Genomic DNA, 20,939 nt, shown 5'->3' with positions numbered 1-20,939 from the left:
CACAATAAAATTTCATTAAATTATATATCACAGCTCATTTACCCATTCCCCAATTTATAGTCACCCCTTTGATTTTCACTTAGCCACATAATATAAATGTTTTTGTACAAATAGGTCCTTTCCCTTTTTAAACAATCTGTTTAAGATACAAATTTTGTAGTGGTATTGCTGGATCAAAGGGTATGCACAATTTTATCATCCTTTGAGTATTTTAAAATACTTTCCAGAATGATTGTATCAGTTCACAACTCCATCAACAATGCATTAGTGTCCCAGTTTTCCCACATCCACTCCAAAATACTTTTTCCTTTTTTGTCATATTATCTACTCTGATAAATATGAGATTACCTTATCATTTTCTAATACAGTTTGAGATCTAGGACAATTAGACTACTTTTGCATTGTTTTTCATTGATTCCTCTGATATCCTTGAGCTTTTGTTCTTCCAGATGAATTGTTATTATTTTTTCTAATTTCATAAAATAATTTGTAATAGTTTGCTCAATGTGACAGTGAATAACTAGATTAATTTATGTACTTGCTTAGGCATGAACAATTAATATTTTTCTAGTTGTTTATGTCTGACTTTATTTGTGTGAAAAATGTTTTATAGTTGTGTTCATATAATTTGTGGATTTGTCTTGGTAGGTAGATCCCAAGTATTTATATTGTCTACAGTTATTTTAAGTGGAATTTCCCTTTCTATTTCTTGATGCCAGGCTTTGTTGGTCTTATTTTTAAAATGCTGATAATTTACACGGGTTTATTTTGTATCCTGCAGCTTTGCTAAAATTGTTAATAATTTAAAATAGTTTTTTAATTGATTCTCTAGGATTTTCAAAACATAAAATATCAATATTTTAATTCTCTAGGATTTTTAAAGCATAACATAACAATATCACCTGCAAAGAGTGATAGTTGTTTTCTTATTGCCTATTCTAATTCCTTTTTTTTCTTCTCTTATTGCTCTAGCTAACATTTCTAACACCATATTTCTTTTTATTATAGCTTTTTATTTACAAGATAAATGCATGGGTAATTTTTCAGCATTGACAATTGCAAAATCTTTTGTTCCAACTTTTCCCCTCCTTCTCCCCACCCCTTCCCCCAGATGGCAGGTTGACCAATGCATGTTAAATATGTTAAAGTATAAATTAGATACAATATATGTATACATGTCCAAACAGTTATTTTGCTGTACAAAAAGAATCAGACTTTGAAATAGTGTACAATTAGCCTGTGAAGGAAATCAAAAATGCAATTCATTACTACTCTATTGGAACTGATTTGGTTCATCTCATTGTTGAAGAGGGCCATGTTCATCAGAATTGATCATCATATAGTATTGTTGTTGAAGTGTATAAATAGCTAAAAAGAATTTGGTGGGACTCTCTTTGCCTATTTTTCCAAATAGTTTATATAGTATTGGGATTAATTGTTCTTTAAATGTTTGATAGAATTTGCATTTAGTCCCAAGAATTTTTGTCTAAGAAAGTTCATTGATGGTTTATTCAATTTCTTTTTTCTAAGATTAGGGTTATTTAAGTATTTTATTTCTTCTGTTAATCTGGAGAGTTTATATTTTTATAGGTATTCATCCATTTCATTTAGATTATAAAATTTTTTGCATATTGTTGGGCAAAATAACTCCTAGTAATTGTTTTATTTTTTTCTTCATTAGTGGCAAATTCACCCCTTTTATTTTTCATACTAGTAATTTGGCTTTCTTTCCTTTTAAAAGTTAAAATTAACCAATGGCATATCTATTTTATTGAGGTTTTCCCCATAAAACCAGCTTCTAGTTTTATATATTAGTTCAATAGGTTTGGTATTTAAATGGGGATTTAAAATTTGGTCTTTTTCTAGTTTTTTTTAGTTGCTTGCCCAATTCATTAATCTGATTTTTCTCTCTTTACTGATGTAAACAATTAGAGATAAAATTTTTCCCTTAAGAACTACTTTAGCTACATTCCATAAATTTTGGCAGGTTATCTCATTGTTGTAATTGTCTTTAATGAAATTATTGATTGTTTCTATGATTTGTTCTTTAACCCCCTTGTATTTTTTAGGATTAAATTATTTAATTCCCAGTTCATTTTTAACTTCTCTTTCTATTGTCCAAATTGTCTGTAATGTAATTTTTTGAATGTGATTTTTAATGCATTATGATATGAAAAGGATGTGTTTACTCTTTCCGCTTTTCTCCATTTAGTTGTAAGGTTTTATATCCTGATACATGGTCATTTTTAAAAGTAGATACCATGTACTGCTGAGAAAAACATATATTCTTTTCTATTCCCATTCACCTTTCTCCAGATATCTATCATAGCTATCTTTTCCAAAATTTTATTTGCCTCCTTAACTTCTTTGTTTTTATTTTTGTTGTTGTTGTTATTAGATTTATCTGGTTCTGACAGCGGAAAATTGAGATTCCCCACTTGTATAGCTTTATTAAGTACTTCCTCCTGTAACTCATTCAACTTCTTCAAAAATGTAGATGCTAACAACAATACTGTGTGATGATCAACTAGGATAAACTTGGTTCTTCTCTACAAGTCAGTGATCCAAAGCAATCTCAATAAACTTTGGATGGAAAAATACCTCTGCATCAAAAGAGAAGTATGGAAATTGAATATGGAGCAGCTCATGATATTTTCACTTTTCCTTTCTGTTTTTTCCCCTTGATTTTTCCTTTTTGTTTTGATTTTGTCTCCTAACATTACTAATATGGATATATGTAAATAATGAATGTATATGTATAACTTCCCCTCCCCCCCAAAATGGAAAAATTTTTAAATGTAGCTTCTATGCCATTTGGTACATATATGTTTAGTATTGATATGACTTCACTGTCTATACTACTTTTCAGCAAGATATAATTTTCTTCTTTATCTCTTTTAATTAAATCTATTTTTGCTTTTTTTTTTGTCTGATATAATGATTGCTACCCCTGCTTTCTTTGCTTCAGCTGAAGCATAGCAGATTTTCTTCTACTTCTTACCTTTACTCCACATCTCTCTACTTCAAATATGTTTCTTATAAATAAAATATTTTAGGATTCTGATTTTTTAATCCATTCTGCTTCCCACTTCCATTTTATGGGTCAATCCATCCCATTCATATCTATAGTTATGATAACTAACTGTAATTCCCTCCACATTATTTTTCATTTGTTTATCTACCCCCTTCTCTCTTACCCCAAACTTTTCCCTCTCTACAAATATTTTACTTCTAAACATCACCTTCACCAATTTACCCTCCCTTTTATCAGTGCCCTCTCCCCCTTCTATTATACTCATCCCTTTTTACTTCCTTATAGGATAACATAGATTTCCATATCTAACTGATGTGGATGTGTAGTCCCTCTTTGTATGTTTTTATATGTATGTATTATATGTATGTGTATATTATTCCCTCTTTGAGTCAATTTTGATGAGAGTAAGATTTAAGCTTTGCCTTCCATTCCTCCCAGTCCACCCCCCAATCTTCCCCTCTATTATGATAACTGTTTTATCCCTCTTTTATATAGGATAATTTACTGCATTCAATCTCCCCCTCATTCTTCCAATGCAATTTTCTTTTTCACTTCTTTATTTTGTTGTGGGGGAGGTTCCATCCCTTCAAAGTCACCTTATATCCATCCATAACCTCTGTCTACATATATGCCTTCTAATTACTCTTACAATAATAAAGAAAAAATAAACAATAAAGTGAAGAATTACAAATATCATCTTGTCATATAGAAACAGTTTAACCTTATTGGATTTTTAATAGTTTCCTTTTTTGTTTCTTTTTTGCCTTTTTATGTTTCCTTTGACTTTTGTATTTGGAGGTCAAAATTTTTTACTTGCCTCTGATCTTTTAATTAAAAAAAAATGCTTGTAAGTCCTCTATTTTATTAAATATCCATTTTTTTTCTCCTGAAATTGTCAACTTTGCTGGGTAAATGATTCTTGGTTGTAACCTTCACTCCTTTGCCTACACTTATATTATATTCCATGCCCTCAAGCTGTCAAATCCTTATCAACAAGTTTAAAGGATATGGGGTATAGAATAGGGATGAAAAATAGTGAAGGCTAAGAAGAGATTTCAATCTGCTTCTTGCTAAAAAGGGAAAGAATGAAACCCATAGAATGCAGGACCAGGGATAAAAAGAATAGAAGATTTGGGCAAAGGCTAATTCTTGTGGTTGCCATTGTTCTGTCATGTCCAACTCTTCATGACCCCATTTGGGGTTTCCTAGGCAAAGATACTGGAGTAGTTGCCATTTCCTTTTCCAGCTCATTTTACAGATGAGGAAACTGAGGCAAATTGCCCAGGATCACATAGATAATAAGTGTCTGAATAAGGATTCAAACTCAGATCTTCCTGACTCCAGGAACCATACTCTATCCACTAAGCCACCTAGCTGCCTCCCAGGATAATTCTAGAGAGAAACTAAAGAAGAGTGTGAATGAGAAACCTAAGAAAAGGTTAATACCTATTGAAAGTCCTCTATTTTGTTACAGATCCATTTTTTTCCCTGAAAGATTCAACTTTGCATGTACATTTTCATTAAAAACTTACTTATGCCATCTCCCCTTTTTTGTTAATTTACCTTTATTTTTTCTTATATTTTGTTATTTTGTTGTTGTTGTTATTGTTGTTTTGATGCAGACTAATTCTTTAAATACAACAGAAAACTCCTAGGGAAGAGAGCCCCTCTACCAAAAGGGATCTGTCCATTATGCAACTTAGAGTTTTTAAAAGTTGCTTGGGGTCAGTAAGAGTTTAAGGAACATATCTATGATCACACAACCAGCAGGTGTCAAAGACAGAGCTTGACTACAAATCTTCCTAACTCAGAAACCAGCTGTCTCTCTATTATGATGTTCTTAAAAATAAAAGCTTTTAAGAAAAGTCACAAAGATGTGACTATTGCCCCTCAGGAAATATCTGAATAAGAGAGGAGTTGGAAATTGGCTTCCCCTTCTTCAGGAGAACTGGACAAAAGGAACACAAGCCACAGTAGAGATGATGGCAATAATTATCAAAGGGGTGGGGCAGGCTTGGGAAAAGCTGTTATTTAACAATATAAGCAAATAAAGAATGAAAAACCAGCCTGATACCATGAAACATAGCCAGAAGTTAAACACCTGCAATAGCTGACCTTGACCAAATTCTTCCTTGTTGCTACCCTCTAGGACTTTTAGAAAATGCAAAGTTGTTCTTTTGGCTAAAAATAGGCATTGACTTTGTATATGCAAACCTACAGAAAGGGTAATATCATAGATATCAAGGGTATGGATACAATTCAGTAGGGAATACCTCCATAAAATCTTTCAGAAGACCAGAAATGTCTTTTATATTATTAGTAACAATGTTGTGGATATTATTGTCAGCAAAAAAAAAAGTTAAACGCTGACCCAAGGGAATATAAATGTTAAATATATTAAGCATTCTAAGAATAATAGTAATTTTCTGAATCACATGAAGGAAAATGATTAGAAGAAAAAGGAAGCCAAAATGTAAGACAGCTGGCTTCAGTTAATGTGTCAGTTTGCTTCATAAAGGAAAGCATATTTCAACTGGAACCAATGTCAACAAGCCAAAGTTTTTAGAACCAATCCCCTGTGAAGTCACATAATAAAGAACTATAATGCAAATAATCAAGATGTTTAGATTGGAGGGAAAAAATAAGTTGTACAGCAAAGAAGGGACAAACATTGATAGAGTGCCAACATGCATTTAATATGAATCCAAATGCCATCTTTGGCAACATGTTGTCATTACAGTATTTTGCTATGAAACAAAAGATACATGAATTAGTATAGTGAAAAAGAAATAGAGAGGGAGACAACAGAATTTTTTTAAAGAATCTACTATGTGCTGGGCGCATTGATGAGTATGTCAAAATTGTAATCTTATTTGAAACTCACAACAGACTTTGAAGTAGATAAATATTATTATGTCCACTTTATAGTTGAAGAAACTGAGGCAGAGAGACTCTGCCTATGTGACTTTCCAAGGGTCACACAGCTAGAGGTGTCTGATTTGGAAATCTGGTCTTGTTGACTCTTAACCCAGCACTCTATCTACTGTACCATCTAGCTGGAATTGGACTTTGGATGTGGGATTCAGGCCTGGTTTTACCAGTTACCACAATTTTGTGAAAATGCATTTTTAATTTAGGTCCAAAATTTCATTAAAACTTGATTTTAGGAAATTGATTTAGACAGTCTACAAGGCCTATGCAGTATCCCCAGTAGATTCCCAAAGAGTTAACTGTGTGGTATAGTAGAAAGAGATTTGACTTTGAATAGAGGAATATGATTTAAATCCTACTTCTCAGAGAAGTTAGGAGACCTCAACTCACTCATAGTCTCTGGGTCTCAGTAACCTTCTTTTTAAAATTAGAGGGTTATCCAGGGGTCCTCAAACTACAGCCTGAAGGCCAGATGCAGCAGCTGAAGACATTTATCCCCTCACCCAGGGCTATGAAGTTTCTTTATTTAAAGGCCCACAAAACAAAATTTTTGTTTTTACTATAATCCAGCCCTCCAACAGTCTGAGGGAGAGTGAACTGGCCCCCTATTTAAAAAGTTTAAGGACCCCTGGAATGGTGTCTAAGGTCTCTTCTACCTCTAGATCTCTGATCTCCAAATGACAGTCAAATATCTTCATTCTACAATGGGAAAAAGTTACCTCTTTATATTATTATTTAACTATGGCCATACTGAAGCCCGAGGCTCAAAATTAGCTGTTTATTTAGTCACAACAATAGCTTATATTTACATACCGCTGATATGGTTCAAAGCTCTAAATATATTATTAAATTCTCCCCAACAATTTAATATTGGTAAAAGTTGTCTATTCTCTTTTAGGTTCTTTTCTCATATATAGAGCTAGAATAATAATCCTAGTATGACCTTCTTAGCAGAATTGTTGGGGAGAAGAAAGAAACGGCAAACCATTCTATTATCTTTGCCAAGAAAAGCTCAAAGAGTGTCACAAATGGTCAGGCATGACCCAGCCACTTATATGAGCCTGGACAAACCATAACCCTGTTTGCTTCAGTTTCCTCATCTATAAAATGGCAAACCATTCCATTATCTTTGCCAAGAAAAGCCCAAAGGATGTCACAAAAAGGTATGACTAAAACAATTAGGAAACCATTTATTTACTGTACTTATTATATACAAAGTCCTGTGTGTTAAACTATATATATGCTATCTTATTAAGGTGGAAAATGGGGAAGAGATATGAGCCAGATCAACTAAGAGATAAAATGGACAGAGTGCTTGGCCTGGAGTCAAGGAAACTCAATAAGTTCAAAGTCTAGCCTTCTGCCACTTATATGAGCCTGGATAAGCCATAACCCTGTTTGCTTCTGTTTCTTCTTCTGTAAAATGAGCTGGAGAAGGAAATGGCAAACCACTGCAGTATCTTGGCCAGAAAACCCAAAATGGAGTCACAAAGAATAGACATGACAGAAATGACTAAACAACAATAATGTGCCAGACATTGTGCTAAACTTTTTGACAATTATTATCTCATTTGGTCCTCACAACAATTCTGAGAGGAAGGTGCCATTATTTTAACATATGAGTAAACTGAGATTCACAGAGGTTAAGTGATTTGTTTAGGGTCATAGAGCTAATAAGTGTCTGAGACCAAATTTGAACTCTGGTCTTCATGACTCCAGGCCCCATGCTTTAATCACTAATCTACCTGTCTGCCCTGGTAATTCTCAGAATTTGTTCCAGTCTTTGTTTGTTTTCCACTTTACCATCCTGAATTCTACATTCTTGGGACCAAAAATATCTATTTATAAAAGCTCTTGTTAATGTATAAGACTGCTTGCCATCTAGGGGAGGGAATGGAGGGAGGGAAGGGAAAAGTCGGAACAGAAGTGAGTACAAGAGATAATGTTGTAAAAAATTTACCCAGGAATATGTTCTGTCAATAAAATGTTACAATTTTAAAAAATAGCTCTTGTTAAGTAGGACATGTGAGAGGGCACATGACTTCTCTCCTTTGGGCACCAGATAAGTACACCTGGTATAATCTGCTCTGTACTCTAAAGTCTATTAGAACCTTACCCTGGGTAAAGCCTATTGGCCATCAGCTAGTGAATGATCAAGGTTAGATCTTTGATCTCCAAATGATAGTCAGATATCTGCATTCTACAATGGGAAAAAGTTCCAGCAAGCCTCTAGAGATTCAAAGGATTACTGATAAATGGGCAGCACCAAGAATTTGAACTAGAGCTCTAAGTTTCAGGGGCATTTCTAGTTCTGGGCTGTCAGGAAGGAAGCACACTGTCCATGTGCTGGGTGGTGAGTATGGATTACCTACACCTTAAGGAAATGGAAAACTTTCAAGACTGTGTATACTGATAGCCCCTGACTTCACACATAAGAACTGGTATAAGGGAAGCTGTGAGAAGTAATCTATTTGGATTCCTACTCTATTCCAATCAATATTAATCAATTTCATAGAATTATATCAAAGGTCTGTTTATTAGGCCCCAGAGCTATGAGCTGAAGATTCTAAGTTCACTTGCTTAACTATAGGAAGTTAGCTGTAAGGCTCTCACCCTTGTTTTTCCTTGTCATGATGACCAAGCCCATCATGACAGAGATGACAATTACATGGAAAGTCTCCCAAAGTATTTTTGTACCTCTGGATCAATCACTTGTCCAATGGGAGCAGACTACTTAGGTCACTGACTATGATAGCTTGTACCATTTCCTTCTGTTCAACCTAAGAATAAGCCTGTCTATCTTGTGTAGAGATATCTCTTACTTCATCTAGCTTGTAACCCTGCTGATATATTATTTTGCTTATTTTGGTTTATGTGTCACATGTCAATGAATGGAATTATTCTGAATTTAGTATAGCTGTTCCAGAATGACTGAACATCTAGCCCTATAAAAATAGGACCCTGGAAGGAGAAGGCATCTTAGATCATGAGGAAGATTTGAGGTCTACTTCACTAGAGCAGACCACAGACCCTTTAATAAAGTTCTATTGGCTCAGAACTCTGTCACTCTTGTATTGTAGGCAAGATAAATTTTATCCCCACAAAGTTTTTTTCCCTCCAATTACAAAAAGTTTTGCAAAAACAGAAGTTAAGATAAACAATTCCAAATACATAATAGAGCAAAAGGTCATACAAGAAATTGTAAACTTCTATTATAAATGTAGCTTTTTGAACAAAAACATTTTCCCTTCCCAACTTCACCTCCCCAACTTTAACTTGAAAAAGGACAGGAGGAAAAGAGACAGAGATAGAAAGAGTACAACACAGACAGTCAAATAGTAAAATGTTAATTTTTCAGAGAATAAAAATTTGTGTTGAATTTTGCCATCATTAAATATTTCCTCTTCACTCCACATGTTTCTGCAACCACATTTTTATTAAATACTAACATTTCAGCAAGAAAATAAAGTGCTCGATTTACCTTCCATCTAAATCTTCAATGTCTTCTATAAACAATCCTCCTTGGTGTTTGCACATATTCTTGCATGCTCGAAGGTGGTTTTTATCTTTATACAAGATGTAGTTTTTGCCACTTTTCTTATTACGAAAAAAATTGATTCCTTCTTTAAGTCCAACAACCTCCAGAGGTGATAGGGACAACAGGATCTCTGCAACCTGGTTCTTGCTATTGAAAAAGATGAATTGTAAATGGTGGAGTAGGGAGACAGATGAATAATACTACTTAGAGTTAAGGTATTCATTGTTGGATAAAAGCCTTAACAACTTACAACTCAAATTTTGGACCCTTTCCTTAACTTCCACCACCATCACCACTACTTTCCCCTTCCAGATATCCATAAATAAAAGCTTCCTTTCCTGGCACAACACATATAAACATTCGTACCCACATATACAAATATATCCACAGACATATCATCCCCTTCATAGAACACATATCTAAAAGGCAAGATCTCATTTCACAAAAGAGAGTTGTGGTTTTCAAAGATTCTCACATTCAAAACTAAATCTTATTTCAAGTGTACTCAATGCCCCTCACCACTCTTCTATATTTTGTGCCCCTCATCCATGCTTACTTGTCCATTGCCTCCAAGTTCACGATTCTTTTTCATTCAAGTGAGTAACCGATCTTTGTGGCCACTGATGACTATGTGCTTCAGTAGTTTTTAATATTTCAGTGTGTTCGTGTCTAAAATAGATAATGATACTATATTATCATTCCCACACATGGTGTGTGGCACTCCTAATGCTTTCATTTCAAGAGATTATATTTTTTTTATATAAAGCTTTTTTATTTTCAAAACACATGCATAGTTTTCAACATTACCTTTGCAAAACTTTGTGTTCCAATTTTTTTCTCTCTCCCTTCCCCCATCCTCTCCCCAAGATGGCAAGTAATCCGATATATGTTAAACATGTGCAATTTTTCTATATATATTTCCACAATTATCATTGCTGCACAAGAAAAATTAAATTAAAAAGGAAAAAAATGAGAAAGAAAACAAAATGTAAGCAAACAACAACAAAAAAATGAAAATACTATGTTGTGATCCATAATCAGTTCCACAGTCCTCTTTCTGAGTACAGCTGATTCTCTTCATCACAAGACCATTGGAACTGGCCTGAATCATCTCGCTGTTAAAAAAGATCCATGCTCAAGAGAACTGATCATCATATAATCTTGTTGCTGTGTATAATGTTATCATGGTTCTACACACTTCACTTAGCATCCGTTAATCTAAGTTAAAATTACAATAAACTTTAATTTTTTCTCTCTCCATCTTTTTCAGAATAAACATACTGAATAAATAGTCCTAGACTCCAACCTCTATGAACACCTTTCTCTAAGGAAAAAAAAATCTATGCTAGTATTAAAAAACACTTTTATTTGAACAACAGAAGTCTCAGGGAAGCATTCTGAACTTAGCATGAGGCTCTGATTAATGAAACTACCAAATATTTATCATAACCAGGGAATGAACTTAGAATATATATTGGTTATCTGATTTTTAGAGCCAAAAAGAAGTCCAAATCACTTTCAAAATAGATCTTGCTGTCATTTTCACTGTTAATTTTAGAAACTCTACTGTTTCCTTAACAAAGCTTTTCCAAAAGGGTAAATTCTCTCTCTCTCTGTCTCTCTGTCTCCCTGTTTCTCTGTCTCTCTGTATCTCTCTCTCTCTGTCTCTCTCTCTGTCTGTCTGTCTGTCTGTCTCTCTGTCTCTGTCTCTCTCTCTGTCTCTCTGTCTCTGTCTCTCTCTCTGTCTCTGTCTCTCTCTGTGTCTCTCTCTCTCTGTCTCTCTGTCTCTCTGTCTCTCTCTGTCTCTGTCGCTGTCTCTCTGTCTCTCTGTCTCTCCATATTTATATATTTGGGTTCTGTGATACAAAACACCAAATAAACTACTTCCTCTTTCAACAGTTAGAGATACATGTGAATAACTGAGTACAATTTCTTTCTTCAAAATAGATTTTCATTGCTGTCTGTTACTGTCTCCTCCAGAATACAATTTACTTGAAATATCATATGGTATGAAAAAGATACCACAAAGTTCAAGACTGTACTTCTTAATTTTTGACCTAATACTGAGCCAAGGAAGTAGAAATCAGAAGTGATTTCCATACAAACTAGTTCCCAAAATGCTTTGCTTTAGTCAACTAACACAGCAGCAGCTGCAGAAGAAGGGCTTCTTTGTGTCAAGAACTAAGAAAATTAAGGTCGTGTTTCCTGTTTTCTCCTGTTGTGGTTTGTCATCTGAAATAGGAACTAATAATTTGTGATAAAATTCGGGTCTCAGCTTACTCTCAATTCCCGAGATAGAGATTTGGACAGTAATCAACCATTCATGAGATGGCTTTTTAAAAATTATTTATTTTTAATATTTATTTCTTTTTAAATTTTGAGTTCCAAATTAATTCCTTCCATAATGTTCCTTCCCTCAATCCACTGAGAAGGAAAGTAATATATCAATTATGCATATGAAATCATGCAAAATTTATTTCCATACTACCTAATGACAAAAAGAACAGCAAAAGGAAGGAAAGAAGGAAAGCAGGAAGGAAGGAAGGGAGGGAGGAAGGAAGGAAGGGAGGGAGGGAGAGAGGAAGGAAGGGAGGGAGGGAGGAAAGAAGGAAGGAAGGAAAGAAGGAAGGAAGGAAAGAAAGAAGGAAGGAAAGAAAAAAGGAAGGAAGGAAGGGAGGGAGGGAGGGAGGGAGGAAGGAAGGAAGGAAGGAAGGAAGGAAGGAAGAAAGAGAGGGAGGGAGAGCGGGAGGGAGAAAGGAAGGAAGGAAAAAAAAATTGCATTCTGAGTTCCTCAGTTCTTTCTCTGGGATGTTTTCATCATGAATTGTCTTAGATCATTGTACTGATAATAATAACAAAGTCTTTCACAGTTTATCATCCTTATTACAACATTGCTATTACTGTGCCCAGTGATCTCCTGATTCTTTTTACTTCATTTTGCATTAGTTCACATAAATCTTGCCATGTTTTTCTGAAACCACCTCCCTCATCACTTCTTATAGCAGAAGAAGACTTCATCACAATTGTATGCCACAACTTGCTCAGTCATTCCCTGACCTATGAGCATCCTTCTCAATTTCCAGTTCTTTGTTACCACAAAAAAATAAAGCTGCTATAAATATTTTTGCACATGTATGCCTTTTTCCTTTTCCTTTGATCTCTTTGGGATATAGTAGTGGTATTGCTGGATCAAAGCGTATACACAATTTCATAGCCCTTTGGATATAATTCCAAAGGTGCTCTTCCAAATGGTTGGACCAGTTCATAACTCCACTAAAAGTATATTAGTGCATCTATTTTGCCCCATCCCCTCCAGCATTTGTCATTTCTGATAAATAAAAAGTGATACCTAAAAGTTGTGTTTATTTGCTTCTCTCTAATCAATAGTGATTTAGAGCATTTTTTCAGGATTATATATAGTTTTGATCTCTTCTTTCAAAAAATGCCTGTTCATACTTTGACCATATATCGATTGGAAACTCTGACTTTTATAATTTTGACTTAGTTTACTATATATTTGAGAAATGAAGTCATTAGAGAAACTTACTGTAAATTTTTTTATATTGCTTTGTTGTCTATGGTACTTTTAGCAAAATGTAGTTTCCCTGATTATTTCTTTTAATTAGGTCTTTTCTTGCTTTTACCTTGTTTGAGATCATAATTGCTACTTTTGCCTTTTTAAAAATTCATGAGTGAAGCATAAAAAATGCTGCTCTAGTCCTTTATTTTAAATCTATGTGTGTCTTTCTATTTCAAATGGGTCTTTTGTAAACAACATACTGTTGGATTCTGGTTTCCAATCCATTTTGCTATCTTCATCCAGTTTATGAGTAAGCTTATCCTACTCACATACTTATTTGTATTGCGTCTTTTCCTCCATTCTATTTTCTTGTTTAATCTTTCTCTTTTTTTATCCTGCCCCTCCTCAAAAATCTGTTTTGCTTCTGAGCACTGTCTCCCTTAATCTGGTTTCCCTTTTATTATTCCTATCCTCATATATCTAAGATAAAAGGAGATAATCTCCTCCTGTCCTATTTCCTTATTAGATAAAACAGATTACTATACTCAGCCTAATGTCAATATATATCCCTCTTTGAATCAATTCTGATGAGAGTAAGTTTCAAACATTGCCTTCACCTGCCCCCTATCTTCCTCTCCACTGCAAAAGCTCTCTCTTGAATGCCTCTTTTATATGAAAAAAATGTATCTCATTTTATCCCTCCCTTCCCCCTTTTCCTAGTATATCTCTTTCTTAGCCCTTTATTTAATTTTTTTGAGGGGGAGAATCATCCCAACATAATTGGCTCACACCCATATCCTTTATCTATGTAAATTTCCTCTATCTGTCCTAATAATGATAAAATTCTTAGGAGTTACATGTATCATTTTCCTACAGAGGAATGTAGACAATTTAACTTTATTGAGTTCCTTATACTTACTCTTCCATATTTACCTTTTCATATATCTCTTTAATCGTGTGTTTCAATGGTAAATTTTCTATTTAGCTTTGGCCTTTTCACCAAAAATGCTTAAAAGTCCTCTATTTCATTAAATATCCTTTTTTTTTCCTCTGAAGGTTTATATTCAGTTTTGCTGGATAGGTTGTAACTTTAGCTCCTTTGTCTTTCAGGATATCATATTCTAAGCACTCCACTCTTTTATGTCAAAACTGCTAAATTTTCTATGATCCTCACTGTGGGTCCATGATATTTGAATTATTTCTTTCTGATTGCTTGCAGTATTTTTTCCTTGACCTGGGAGCTCTAGAATTTGGCTGACACATCCCTAGAATCTTTCATTTTGGAATCTCTTTCTGGAGATGGTCAGTGTATTCTTCCAATTCCTATTTTACCCTCTAGTTCTATAATATCAAGGCAGTTTTTCTTGATAATTTATTGAAATATAACTTCTAGGCTATTTCTTTTTTTTATCATGGCTTTCAGGTAGCCTAACAATTTTTAAATGATCTCTCCTTGACCTATTTTTCAGAAGTTATTTTTCCAATCAGATATTTCACATTTTCTTTTATTTTTTCAATCTTTTGACTTCATTTTATTGTTTTTTTCTTGTCTTGTGGAGTCATTAGCTTTGACTTACTTAATTCTAATTTTTAAGAAATTATTTTTTTCAGTGAGCTTTTGTACCTCTTTTTCCATTTGGCCAATTCAATTTTTTAAGGTATTATTTTCTTCAGAATTTTTTGTTCTTCTTTTATCAAGCTGTTAATTATCTTTTCATCATTTCATTCACCAGTATAATTTCTTTTCCTTTATTATTCTTACTTTTTTCTTTAACTCTTAATTAACTCAGGAATTCTTGGTTTGAGTCCAATTCTGAGTTTGGGTTAAATTGCCATTTTTCTTTGAAGTTTTGCTTGTAGCTTTTGATTTTTATATTTACCATCAAAGTGACTTTTTATTATTATTATTATTTTGTTGTCTTTATTGTTGCTTGCTTATTTTTCTAGTCTAATTTTTTAAATTGAACTTTATGTTAGAGTTGGGCTCTCGTCACCTAGAAAGTGAAAAGGCACTGTCCCAAGTTTCAGGCTTTTTCATGCTATTATTTTCAGAGGTAGTTCTAGGAGTCTGCAAATTTTTGGTGCTTCCAAACTGGTGTAATCAGAGAAAGGTGTGATCATTGCTCTGTTGGTCTGAATTCTAGTCTTCAGCAAGGAAGGATCCCTACTTGCCTGCTTCTGCCAGCACTAGCACTCTTCTTGGCCCTGGAATAGTGAATAAGTCTGCCATTCTCCTGTAGTCACAAGCACTAGAGCTTCTCTCTACCTTGGATCAGGACCCTTGTGATCAATCACAAATACTCCTCTCCATCTCAGAACTGTGATACAGAGCTATATATACCCACAGTAGAATTGCCAGTCAGTGCCAGCTATACCCAGTACTAGCAAAGTGTCTTCTATAATCTCTTATCAGTTATTTCTTTTTTCCCCTGTTTTTTACTGTGTCTGTGCTGAGAGCTCCCAAAGTTGTTGTTGCTATAGCTGCCACCAAGGCCTCCTGTTGAGTGCTCTGTGCTCCAAACTGGGCCTTACCCCTGGTACCATAGGAGTTTCCTTAAGACCTCCTAAGTTGTCTTAGGATAGGAAAAAAAAAAATCTCTCTTGTCTCTACCACTCCAAAATTTGATTTGAAGATTATTTTATTTATTTATGGCAAGGTAATTGGGATTAAGTGATTTTTCCCAGAGTCACATAGCTAGGAAGCATTAAGTACCTGAGGTTTAATTTGAATTCAGGTCCTCCTAACTTCAAGACACATGCTTTATCCATTGCACCATTTAGCTGCCCCAAGGCATTGTTTTAAAATTATTTGGAGAGTAATGTAGGAGAATTCACTATCTTGGCTTCCAAGCGGAGAATGACTTTCATATCAAGCGCATTAAGAAACCATGGTAATTTCTAATTATCTAAAGTTTACAAAGGAAGATATATTATTTTATTTGATCCCTACAACAGCTCTTCATGGTAAGTACTACCATCTCAATTTTATAATTGCAGAAACTGAAACTCCAAGAAGTTAAATTCCAGAAAGTCTGGGTGTTGAAGTTAACAGTAAACTGGATTTGCTGCCAGGAGAGAGCAAGACGTGCTGCTTCTAACACTTAATCTTCTTCTAAGCCTCAGTCTTTTCTGTAAAATGGAAATAATAATATCTATCTCACAGGGTTATTATGAGAATCAAAGGAGATACTGTGTATGAAATGCTTTGCAAATCCTTAAAGTCCTCTATGAACATCAATTATATCATTTCCCATGGTCCCACAACATCAAAGATGGGATTTAAATTTAGTTGTCTACTGACTCCAGATCCAATGCTCCAGTATACTAAACTGCCTCTATTCTGAAATATATCTAAAAGCATATAGTAATTTAAAACATAAAATAATTTATTAATGTTTTTAAGTGCCACTTTGGATTTTTACTTTGAAAGGGGCAGAAGGAAACTCCTCAAACTTTCCTTCACATCACCCATACAAACCGACTTCAGATGTTAAGCATGTTATTTGGAACATGTGAGAGAACTTAGCTGCTACCTATAATTTGTCTTTTAGTTTAAAGGAATTTCAATATTTTTTCATATTCTGATATGTTGAGAGAAATGCAAACTACATTGTTGGACAAGTAAGAATCCTCCTCTGAAACTAGGTCCCCATTATGAGAGTCACTATACTTCTTTATAGGGTAGGGATGAAAAATGTTTTCTTATTTTTCTCCCATGTCGTTTTTTTTTTCCCTCTGGTTATATATGTACATTCATTTTTTTTTTTTTTTTTTACACATTTCCTTATGTTGGGAGAGAAAATCAGAACAAAAAGGAAAAACCATAAGAGAAAAAAAAAAACAAGAAAAAGGAAAAAAAGTAAACAGAGCATGTGTATATTTAGTCTTCATAATTCTCTCTCTGGATGTAAATGGCATTTTCCATCTAAAGTTCTGGGATGGTCTTCAATCACTGAACTGCTGAGAGAAGTCAAGTCTGTCATAGTTGATTATCGCACAGTCTTGCTGTTACTATGTACAATGTAGTCCTGGATCTGCTTGTTTCTCTCAGCATACATTCATACAAAATTTTCCAGACCTTTCTAAAATCAACTTGTTTGTTTTTTATAGAATAATAATATTCCATTACTTTCATATATTATAACTTTTTCAGCCATTCTCCAAATGATGGGTATCTATTCTTTTTTAAGTTCCTTGCCATAACAAAAAGAGCTGCTATAAATATTTTTGTACATGTGGGTCCCTTTCCCTCCTTTAAAATTTCTTTGGGATATAGACCCAATAGCAACACTGCTGAATCAAAGGGTATGCACAGTTTGATAGCTCTTTGAGCATAGTCCCAAATTGCTCTCCAGAACAGCTGAATCATTTTACAACTCTACCATATGTTTTATTTTTTCTAACAAGTGTTACTATGCTATAGAAAATAATAACAATTGAGCACAACAAACAAGCAAAAAATGTAAATGTGGGTTTTGTCTTTAGTGAAGAAAAAACAAAATATTTAACTCAATTATCTTTTCTTAATATATTTTCTCTCCCATCTATCCCCTCTAAGATTATTTTCCATTTACTCAGTATTTATCTTGTATACATAACTGTATATGTATATGTGTATGTGTGTCTGTGTGTGTGTGTGTGTGTGTATAGTGGGCTCCCATATTAAAGTATAATTTCTTGAGAGCATGTACTTCTTTTTTTTTTTTTCTTTTTCTTCCTTTTATTCTTTTTCCTTTTATACTCAAAAATTAATACAGTGTCTGGAACATAGTAAATGTTTTAGAATGCTTTTTGATTGACTGATTGATTCAGTGCTTTGAACACATGGAACCTTATTATTCTGAGGAGCCGATTCCTAGAACTCAAATCAAGAATAGTTACCTACTCAATAAACTATTAAAAAAAAGATGAAGAGACCTTCTCACCTAACATTTTCTCCCCCTTTTCCTTTAAACATGTCTCTTGGGACTCAGCAGCTCTCCTTTGGAATTCTAGCAACTCTAGTTTCAATGGTGGCTATTAACAAATAGTAATGAATTATTTCATTGCATTTGCTAAGGGAGGCTGAAGCTGGACCTCAAGTCCAGGTTGGCTACATCTGCATTTCTTTCTTTGAGTACAGAGGACTAAACAGTAATTCTGAGAGATGAACATTTCCTGTCTTGGCAGTTACTTCATGAGTTCAAAAGTTTCTGTTCCTACTGATCAGCAGCAACTATATCACTTTCTGGAGGCAACTAAGAAGACACCAAAGTTGAAAAGACTAAGAAAGACTAAACTATGCCATGACTGATTAGATTTGAGCTTGGGCCCAGACTTGTCTGTACTTCTTTGGTAGCTAGAGATCCAAGGTGAATGAAAAATATCTTTATGGTCCACTGCTACCTTTAATTCCCAAGAGAATAATGTTATTGTTTTGTGTTCTATTTGCTCATAAATGCTTTTGAGACTTGTTTTGCTTTAAGCAAAATAAAGCAAATAAAAGAGAAAAATAAAGAACTAGCCTATACTTAATACTACCACATACATATAGTACCTTTTCTAAAAGTTCTTATGAACTTCTTTTAGGAAAGCACCTACCTATGAGCCATAGCTAACTTTTTTTTGAAGATTCTCCCTACAACTCAGGTAGAGGCAATGAGCCAGGGAATATAATTCTGCTCTGTTAGGGATCAGGCTCCCTTAGAATTCAACCCAGTCCTCTTGGGTTTTTTGAGGGAAGGAGTGCTTCCTTGGCCCTAAGTAATATGCAACTATGCATACCTTGCTTTCAAAAATCTCATGGTTTTAAGGATTGATATAAATAAGGTGCAAGTTGAACCTTTAGGAACATATCTTAATGAAAGATATTTCCACTAAAAATCTGGTCATCTTGCTACTGATGATACACAAAGAGAATTTTCTGAAATATGTACTTTAACTCACAGACTGAAAAATGTTTGTATATTGGGAGCAAAATATTAGAATATAGAATACTTTCTAAATAAGAATTTAGTTTTTCATTTGCAGATTTTAAAGCAGATAAAACAAATCATATCTCATTTTATAGCAGAATGTATTTTAAAGGTTCACTCAGAATTCCAGAAGCCAAGACTGCAAAATAACCAGGAAATTATCTGACCCCTTCCCTATTCATCTCCAAAAAAAACTATAAGCATACCAAAATGAATTCTGGGATGGCAGAACTAGAAAAAACATGGGTGAAATAATCCTCTATCCCAAGAATCTTAGAAAGTTGTCAGGAAAGGTCTGTTTCACTCAGGTAAAAGTGGGGTATAATCCAGGAGGGAAAAGGGGAGAAAAATTTGGAATTTTATAAAAATGAATTCTAAAAATTATCTTTACATATAATTGGAAAAATTACTATTAAGCCCGTTTAATCCAAAATATACTTGAAATAATACTGAGAAAGGGATCTATAGAAATTGGTTTTCTACGTCTTAGCCACACATGATCACTATGGTATGTGAATTTATAAGAGAATATGTCCCAGGTTTGTGAGGGAAATGTTTTGTGGCTACTTCTTTCTTTTTCTTCTTCTTCTTTATCTTTTTTTTTTTTTTTTAACCTGTGCTATTTCATTAAATGTATTTACTTCAGAAGTAAAAGGATAGCTCACATTCCTGAATATCTTAGCCATATATGCTCACTATCATATGTGAATTTATAAGAGACTGTGCCCTAAGTTTGTGGGGAAAATGTTTTGTTGTTACTTTTTAAAAACTGTACTATTTCATTAAACGTATTTGTTTAAGAGATAAAGAGCTAGCCCACATTCCTGAATGAAGACAAAAGTTATAGTAGAGGATAAATAATTTCTGAAGTACAAAACAAATATTTTCATTTCTTAACCACCTAAATTCATAAGAAAATAAATGAAAACATCTCTACCTTTTTTTTTCTCCAACAAGGAAAGGTCCAAATAGCAGAACTATTCCTGAGAAAAAGTTGAAAATTAGTCAGCAAATGACTAAAGCTTCTTTAAAATGCACTAGCTGATGTTTTTAAAATCCCAAGAAGATAACAACTTCAATTCAGTTACTGGCAGGGTTGGTTTTTTGATCCTCTGAGGATAGTTGTAGCTGAAGAAGCCTGTTAGCTGTTTGGACAATATAATCTTACTACAGGTGCCACAATTTTCAATTTATCTTTATTGAAACCGTCAGCTCCACCTATGTTGCTTTATTTCAGATGTGCATCTCGAACAGACAGTTGATTGGACCTGCATGCTGCTTGAAGCTTGCCTTCTCTAACAATAATTCAGAACAAGGAGATTAGTGGGAGGGGAAAGAAGGCTGGGAGGAGGAGCTCTCTCTCCTGCCTAACTTCTTCAGGCATCCTGATTTATATTTTGCTAATGGACTCAAATGGCTCTGGAAGTGAAACTGAAGCTTATAACTTTGCACGGCTTCCCTTACTTAAATCCAATTCATTTTCAGGTCCTGGCACCACCTTTCTGATGTCAAGGTCTTCTTTGAAAGGACAAAGGACAAACAATCTCATGTGGCAAACTCCCTGGACCCAGTGTGGAAGAGTTATGACTTATATTAACACACCAATTGAGCTCAGTCTTCTAGAGTGCAATCATCTTTATTTTAGTACAGATAGTGAGGATAATAAAAACTGAATATTTTTATGGAATCCTAGAATTCTGCTAGAATTGCTGGGCTTCTCAGAGTTTGTGTAACATAAACTCTAAAGAGAAAAAGAGATCACTGGTAAACAGAGGAATAGGGAAGGTTTCTCAGAGAAGTTGACACTTGAGTTAAGCCCTGAAATAAGGCAAGGATTCTGAGAGGTGTTAATGAAAAGACAGTGTATTCAACCATGAGGAACAGTTTGTCCCAATTCATGGAGGTGGGAAATGGGAGTTTGGGAAATAGTTAAAAGTTCAGTTTAATAAGACTACTGAATGT

The 20,939-nt window shown here is 34.1% G+C and overlaps 1 protein-coding gene across 3 annotated transcripts in view; it reads right to left on the bottom strand.

Moving 5' to 3' along the window:
- Positions 1-20,280, bottom strand: part of LOC100929712 (cytidine monophosphate-N-acetylneuraminic acid hydroxylase) — an 89,138-nt gene extending 68,858 nt beyond the window's left edge. For all 3 annotated transcript variants that reach the window (XM_012541605.3, XM_012541604.3, XM_003760126.4), the window contains exons 1-3: positions 19,915-20,280; positions 10,060-10,172; positions 9,447-9,650 (exon numbers count right to left, since the gene is read on the bottom strand). In XM_012541605.3, the coding sequence (XP_012397059.1) occupies positions 9,447-9,650; positions 10,060-10,067 (212 nt within the window). In that variant the 5' untranslated portion in view covers positions 10,068-10,172; positions 19,915-20,280. The remainder of the gene's footprint in view (positions 1-9,446; positions 9,651-10,059; positions 10,173-19,914) is intronic.
- Between the last annotated feature and the right edge of the window lie 659 nt (positions 20,281-20,939).

Source organism: Sarcophilus harrisii, chromosome 1 (genome assembly GCF_902635505.1).
Source record: "Sarcophilus harrisii chromosome 1, mSarHar1.11, whole genome shotgun sequence".
Classification (NCBI taxonomy): domain Eukaryota; kingdom Metazoa; phylum Chordata; class Mammalia; order Dasyuromorphia; family Dasyuridae; genus Sarcophilus; species Sarcophilus harrisii.
Note: the sequence above shows the minus strand (reverse complement) of the source record. Positions and strands in the feature narration are given on the sequence as shown.